Source organism: Psammomys obesus, unplaced genomic scaffold (assembly GCF_907164565.1).
Source record: "Psammomys obesus unplaced genomic scaffold, mPsaObe1.curated_primary_1811, whole genome shotgun sequence".
In the NCBI taxonomy this organism is placed as follows: Eukaryota; Metazoa; Chordata; class Mammalia; order Rodentia; family Muridae; genus Psammomys; species Psammomys obesus.
In genome coordinates, this window is record NW_026596034.1 from 1,406,275 (window position 1) to 1,413,973 (window position 7,699).

General features: G+C 49.0%; 1 protein-coding gene across 1 annotated transcript in view; it reads right to left on the reverse strand.

Moving 5' to 3' along the window:
- Yju2b (YJU2 splicing factor homolog B) overlaps positions 1 to 7,407 on the reverse strand; it is a 13,790-nt gene extending 6,383 nt beyond the window's left edge. The window contains exons 1-2 of the mRNA XM_055620951.1: positions 7,348 to 7,407; positions 2,239 to 2,461 (exon numbers count right to left, since the gene is read on the reverse strand). Of these exons, the coding sequence (XP_055476926.1) occupies positions 2,239 to 2,241 (3 nt within the window). The 5' untranslated portion in view covers positions 2,242 to 2,461; positions 7,348 to 7,407. The remainder of the gene's footprint in view (positions 1 to 2,238; positions 2,462 to 7,347) is intronic.
- Between the last annotated feature and the right edge of the window lie 292 nt (positions 7,408 to 7,699).

The window sequence follows — 7,699 nt, forward strand, 5'->3', positions numbered from 1 at the left end:
TCTTCTTCTTCTTCTTCTTCTTCTTCTTCTTCTTCTTCTTCTTCTTCCTCTTCTTCTTCTTCTCCCTCCTCCTCCTCTTCTTCCTCTTCCTCTTCTTCTCCTTCCTCTTCCTCTTCTTCCTCTTCCTCTCCTTCTTCTTCCTCTTCCTCTTCTTCCTCTTCCTCTCCTTCTTCTTCTTTTTTTTTAAGACAGGGTTTCATGTAGCCCCGCTAGCCACAAACTTGCTATGTAGCTAAGGCTGGCCTTGATCCGCCTGCCTTCACCTCCCAATGCTGCTATTACACACGAGCACCACACCTGGTTTGTGGGTTGCTGGAAATGGACTCCAGACCATAATTATGCTAGGCAAGCACACTACCAACTAAGTTACAGCCCATTTCCAATTTTTTGAATGAGACAGAAACTCATTTCACAGCCTAGGCTAGCCTTGAACTCAAAGCAATCCTCCTACCTCAGCATTCTGAGAGCTGGTATTACAGGAGTGTGTCACCATATCCTACTAGCACTTTTCTTACACCACCCACGAAATCCCCTACTCCAAGCTATGGCTGTCAAGCTGGTCTCAAGACCTGGGTCCTAGCAGTAGGTCTACTCTGACATGGTGACTGTGCTCACAGGTTTCCAGACAGCAGCTCAAAGCAAGGGCTTGTTCTTCACAGTAGTATACTTTAAACAGTTATTAGGGAGAAACAGCTGACCACAGTGTCTACCAGTGCCGTGACATTGCCTACACCACCCTGCTCTGGATTTAGACTTGGCATGTCCTCCTCCAGGGTCTAGACTGATAAGTATAGTCTTTAACCCTCATTAGGAAACTTCTCTTTGCAAGACAGACCCCTACAGAAAACTACAGCCAATCAATATGCAGAGCTGTGGAGCATCTACAAAATGCTCCCACACCTAAGACTCAGGGGGCATTGTGGAAGAGGAGGCGGGAAGATTATAAGGTCCAGAAAATCAAGGACTTTGTGTGCAATTGTGTCTCATCGTGACATCAGAAGCTACACCCATAAAGTCTCACCCACACGATTGCCCAAACGTGAGCTGAGCAACAAGCACACCAACAAATATGCCAAAGTGGACAGATGAAGACCACAGGCCTCAACCCTACACAAAGAGCTACGGGCAACTGAGGAAAGCTGGGAGTGGGAGAAGCTGCCCTCCCCAAGGAAAAACACAACCACTGGGTTGTCCAGCGGCAAATGGTCAACCCTGAAAACACACACACACAAGTGACAGTGCATACAAAAACATAATATACATGCAAGACATATACACTCAAGAACAACTGATGTCCAAAGAGGCCATAAATCTGAAGGAAAGCAGGGAGGGGGATATGGGAGAGTTTGGAGGGAAGAAATGTTGCAATTAAAGCACAATCTCAAAAATAAACAATGATGAAACACATGGTCTAGTGCTGTGACTGAAGCTCAGGGGTGAAACACTTGCCTAGAGCCCTGAGAGCAGCCCTGCCCTGAGGGGCAGAGTGGGGAGTCTGTCTACACAGTCTAACCCTGGACACATGATGCGGAGTGAAACCCAGGGGACAGCAGACGGTGTAGTACGTGCTCAAGGAAGGCAGACCCAGAGTCTGGAAGCAGCTGAGTGGCTAGGGTAGTGAGGAAGGAAGGGTGAAGAGTGACTACTTAGGGCCGTCTGCGAGCAAGCCTAAGGACCTGAATTTGAAACCTGGGTCCCATGTGGTGGAAGGAGAGAACCAGCTCCCCCAAGCTGACCACCCATGCATGCGTACCCCCTCTATGATAAATAAGCATAGAAGGGTGACTGCTTGGCCTCCCTTCAGAGGACGACAGCCTCCCAGAGCCGCACTGAAGGGAGGACGTGGGCAGGAACATGCTCACACACTTCACAGCCACTAACATGAGGTTGGGCTATGGCTCTGTGGCAGCATGCCTGCACACCATGCACAAGGCCCTGCACCCCACGCACAACTCTGCAGCAGCAGGGTGTGATCCTTACACTTGGACATGGATCTCTCAGAAAGCAGGGCCAGGAGTTTAAGATTATCCTGTGTTAGCGTCAGAAAGGAAGGGAAGGGGCAGGGAGGGAGCAAGATCTAGATGGACAGAGGACTGGTTGGGTGGTGGTTCATGTGCCCAGCAAGTCTGCAACCACCACGTGTAACAATAACTGCCACTCAGGGGCCTGGGAGAGGCAGGCTGCCTGAGGCCATGCTGGCGCCGAGGAGGAGCCCAGTCTTGGGACTCTTCTACTCACCATATTGGGAGCTGCCTACAGGTCCCCTCTAGCAAGGATCAACTGGGAAACCGGCCTGGTCAGCACATGCAGTGGTGGTGCGAGCCTTCCTGTGGAGCCTGCGAGGCTGCAGGCTGCCTGTAAAGACGTGGCTTAAATCTTCCTATTTCTTGAAGTTCACGATGGTTCTGAGTTGTGACCTAGCACTGAGCCTCCACAGGGTGCAGGAGCATCCAAGGACAGCCTGGAGGGAGAAGGGAGGGGGACAAAAAGACAGAGAACTGTGTGGCTTCAGACTCTATTTTCTGGGGTGACCAAGCAGGGACAATGCAATCTGTGTTCTAGCCCTGACCCCAATTTCTACTGCCTGCACTGCTCCTGCTGCAGACGCTGCAAAGGTCTCCTTTTAAATTTACATTTTAAAATATTTATGTGTGTGTGCGCATGACATGTTAAGCACGTGGAGGTCAGAGGACAACTTGGAGTCAGTTCTCCTTTCCCCTTATCAACCTTTCATCAAACTCAGGCAGCAGGCTTGGTGGAATGTCACTGAAGCATCTCATCAGCCCAGCAGGGGATCTCTTACAACTGTGTTCCTATGCCCTGGCCTCCTAGAAGCTCCTGTCTAGTTTATCATCAAATCTACAAGCCCGGCTGCCTCCCAGCCCTTGCTCTCTGAGGAAGTCTCTCTCTCAACCCTTTCCTCTCTTGCTCTGTTCCAACCAAGCTGAGCTCCTGGCTGTCTGCAGAGGCCAGGCAACCGACTGCTCCTGTAACTTGGATGGACTCGGAACCTCACAAAGGCTAAAACAGTACCTTCCAATTGAGCCCCAACTCCCCATCTCTCACTTGAGGACTATAGGCAGAAGCCTTAGCACTGAGCTACAGCTCTAGGCAAAAAGATATAGTTTTTATTGTTTCTCTGGAGTGCCAGAGGCCTCATTTAATCAGCTAATCTAAAGTCACTTTTTGGAGCCAGGTGGAATACCTATAACCCAGCTACTAGGGAAATTGAGGTAGGAGGAATCCAAATTTGCAAACAGCCAGGGCAATGAATGGGACAATGTCAAAATAAAACTAAAACAGGTTTAGGGATATAGCTCATGGGTAGGTACAGTGCCTGCTTAGCACAGAAAAGATCCTGTGTTCCATGCCCAGCATGCAAATAAACAAAGAAGTTAATTGAAAATGAAAATAAGGCAGCCAGGTGGTGGTGGCACACACTTTTAATCCCAGCACTTGGAAATCGAGGTAGGCAGATCTCTGAGTTCAAGGCCAGCCTGGTCTAAAGAGTGAATTCCAGGACAGCCAGAGCTTAACAAAGAAACCATGTTATGAAAAGCCAAAAAAAAAAAAAAGGAAAGGCTAGGGATATGGCTCACTGGCATAGTGATTGTTTATGCAGAGCCCTGGGTTCTACCCGCTGCATACACCACATGCCGTGGCTCATGCTTATCATTTCAGCACTCAGGAGGTGGAAGCAGGAGGATCAAGTTCAAGGTCATCACTGGCTACAGAGCAAGCAAGGCTAGCCTGGGCTACATGAGACTGTCTTGTGAGCAACAAACTGTGAGCAACAGAGACTCATGTAAGTCAAGGAACTGTCAGAACTGGGGGGTGGGGGGGAAGGGGTTGTGCACTGTCTCCTACACAGCCCTTCCTGGGAGGAGGGCGTGAAACTGCTGTTACAGCATTTACAGAATGGTTAACATATTTCTGTCTTTTTAGCACAATATCCGTGTTCAACTGTCCTCAAGCTAAAAGCATGTACAGATATCAGGCCAAGGATTGGCCTAGGGAAAAACATTTTATTTCAAAATTTTATTATTGTGTGTGCATAACGCCCAAGTTACAGAAGACAACTTTGTGTCCTTCCAAATGTACAGTTTTTGGTTTCCAGGACTGTGTAGCAGGTGCTGTGATATACTGAGCCACCATTCTGGCTCACAGACACTGTTGTTGTTATTATTTTTGTTTTTCAAGATAGTGTTGTTCTGTGTAGCCTTGGCTATCCTGGACTCATTTTGTAGACAAGGCTGGCCTTGAACTCAAGAGATGCGCCTGCCTATGCCTTCCAGAGTGCTGGGATTACAGGCGTGTGCCACCGTGCCTGGCCTCAAATGTTATTTTTATTGGTAATTTTGAATTACTATTCTTACCAGTCTCCTGAGATTCTCATGATTTACACTTGATCTTAGCCAAAGGCTGAAATGTGATATTTCCCAACCATTTAAAACTTGAAAACTGGGGCCCACGTGGTGGAAAGAGAGAATAGACTCTGATCTCTACATGTGTGCTATGACATTTGCCCACACACACGAATGCACACAAAACGAATAGATAAAATGTAATAAAAATTTCTTAGCCGGGTGTGGCCCATGCCTTTAATTTCAGCATTCAGGAAGCAAAGGCAGGCAGACCTCTGAGGTTGAGGCCAGCCTGGTCTACAAAGTGGTCCAGGACAGCCAAGGCTACACAAAACAAACAAACAAAAAGCCATTCTTAGCTTGAGGAAGTGTGGCAGGAGTGCAGTCCATCACTCAGAATGACTTGTGTGTCATGATCAGTCCTAGCTTTAGTCTAGTCACACCTCACTGTTGTGCCAGCAACTGTTAGGTTTCAAACAAGTGACAAGGACAAGTGGCTGAGGTGCCTATTTAATACATCAGATTGGACCTGGATTTCAGGTTCTCCCAGCATCCCTCAGTCCCATCTGTTACAGGTTATGGTTGTCATACCCCATCTCCTACCCTGAACTCTCCAGCCCAGGGGCTGCGCTGCCCTTTCCCCAGAGGCTCTTCCTTATATAATCCAGACATTTTGGTTATCCACCCTTTTTGTATCTTCGGCCTCCAAGATGCTTTACGGTTCTCCTCTCCTCCCTCTCCTGTCCCCCACCCCACACACAGTCCAGCTTAGTCTGGTCATGTTCACTCTGGACTTTCCCAGACTTCCCTGCCTCTACCTACACTCTCCCTTTTATCTACAATAAACATGCTCTTCCACCATCCTTAGGAGCAGTCATGCCCTCTCCTTTCCTTTTTTTTCCCTTTTGTTCATTCAGTGGCCACCAAGGACTCACACAGCACCAAAGGCTGATAGTGGTAGGACATTTGTTCCTGTGGGCCTTATTTGCAAACTGAGGTGCCAGAATCCAGAAACTACATTCATTTGGGATTTTCTCCACTCTTCTTTCCCATCTGCCTTGATAATTTTTTTTTAATTTAAATTTGATTTTTCTTTTTTTAGGGACAGGGTTTCTCTGTGTAGCCTTGGCTGTTCTGGATCTTGCTCTGTAGACCAGGATGGTCTCAGACTCTAGAGATCCACCTGCCTCTGTCTCCCAAATGCTGGGATTACAGGTGTACATTACCACATCAAGCAATAGGAGATGCATTTTTAAGTTGTGTGTGTGTGTGTGTCCATGGAGTCTAGGGGAACATGTCAGATTCTCTGGAGCTGACGCTACAGGCAGCTATGAGTTACTTGACATGGGTACTGGGACCTGAATTCAGATCCTTCAGAAAAGTAGTATATGCTCTTAACTGCTGAGCCATCTTTCCACCCTTAAATTAAAAAAACAAAAAACAGTTCTAGAGCAGGAACTCAGGTTGTCAGGGTTGGCAGCCCTGTCCTCACCTACTGTGACATCTCACTGCTTCCTCACTCAAACGCTTTTGATGGCCAAGTACTTAAGTGCCCAGCCAGGTGTGGGGGCCACAGCTGCCTGGGTTTAAATTCAAGCTCAGTCCCTGAGCAGCTGGGGACCTGACCTCTGACTTCCCTGGAGCTCCCATTCTTCACCTGACAAGAGGGAATCGAGTCCATGGAGTGGTGGCATATGCCTTTAATGCCAGCATTCAGGGGACAGAGCCAGGAGGGTACACACTAACTTTGAGGTCGATCTAGTCTACCTAGCAAGTTCCAGGCTAGCCAGAACTACACAGTGAGACCCTGTCTCAAAAAGCAAAAACATAACAAGAAACATAACAAAACATAACAAAAACATAACAAAACAAAACAAAACAAAAACATAACAAAAACATAACAAAAACATAACAAACAAAACATAACAAAAACATAACAAAACATAACAAAAACATAACAAACAAGAAGAGAGGCTAATGACAGCAGGAACGACTTTGGGGTTTGCTGTGATGAAACCGTGTACAGGGACTGCCTGTCCTGGAGACACCAGCTTGTCAAGTGGTGTGTGCCTGGAGTCTGCCTTAGAGTGTTTAATAAGTTTGTTTTGGAGACACGGCTCCCCACGTAGGACCTGGCCCCGCACCCCAGATCCTCCAGCCTCAGCTCGGACAACCTTAAATGGCTAGGTAGCACCACTGCCAGGTTACATATCATTTACTCAGGAGGATGCATCCGGAGAAGTCCTGACCTCACTCGCCAGAGCAAATTACGGCTTGGGCATCAGTCTCTGCTCTGCTGCTTCCTAGCTGCCTGACTGCGGGCCAGCTGCTATCTCCAAGTCCCAGTTTCCTCATGTGAAAAAAAAAAAAATTATTTTAAAGGATTGAGTTGTCAAGGCTGCTGTTGGGAGTCGTGACAGGGACTAAGTATTGAGAAGAGCAAGTATGGGAGAAAGGACTGGGACAATTTCAGCTTTCTCCTACCTACTAACAGTTTTAATAATTACTTTTGTTATGTATGTGTGTATGTATGTATGTGTGTGTGCAGTAGCCGGAAAGGTTAGAGGGTTGGGTTGTTTGGAGAGATCGGCACCTGTGAGTTCTGGGAACTGAACCCTGGTCCTCTGCAAGAACAGTACAGGCTCTTAACCGCGGCGCCACCTCACTAGTCGCTTGCAAATGACATTTATTTGCGTTGGGGGAGTGTGTCACGAAGTGTGTGCGTAGGCCAGGGAACACCTAACAAGAATAGATTCTTTCACCATGCTCGAACTACGGCGATCAGGCAGGGTTGCAAGCGCCACACCAGCTAAGCCACCTCGCCGGCCCACCATACGGGCGCCACTGGCGTAAAACGGCTGCTGGGCCCTGGGAACCCGCTCGCGTCCTCAGGGCCCGCGTCTCCCGCGCCAGGCCACAGGGGTGGGATTGAGGACCTGCCACCCCCATCGCCGTCGCGGACCGGTCCGCACCCCGTACCTACCTGCCCTCCTCCTGACGTCACGCCGCCACCAGCCCGGAAGCACACCCGGCGCCGGGAACCCGCAGAGCGCCCGCCTCTGCGGCGCGAAGGCGCCTGCGCGAGGCGGAGCGAAGCACTTTGGTTATCTTGATTGGCTGATTCTCTTGCAGGCAGCCCAATTCAAGCCGGTCTAGCCGGCAGAAGCCCCGCCCACCCACCGGGGCCCAATCTGAGGTGGCTGCCTGGGCCCCCTCCCGGAAGTGCCAACTTGCCCCCGCAGGCCTAGCGGCTGCGTTTCCAAAAAAAGGTAGTTCGTCATTTTAAAGCTTTGATTTGATTGATTCTTGAGACCAGGTTTCTCTTGTAGCCCTGG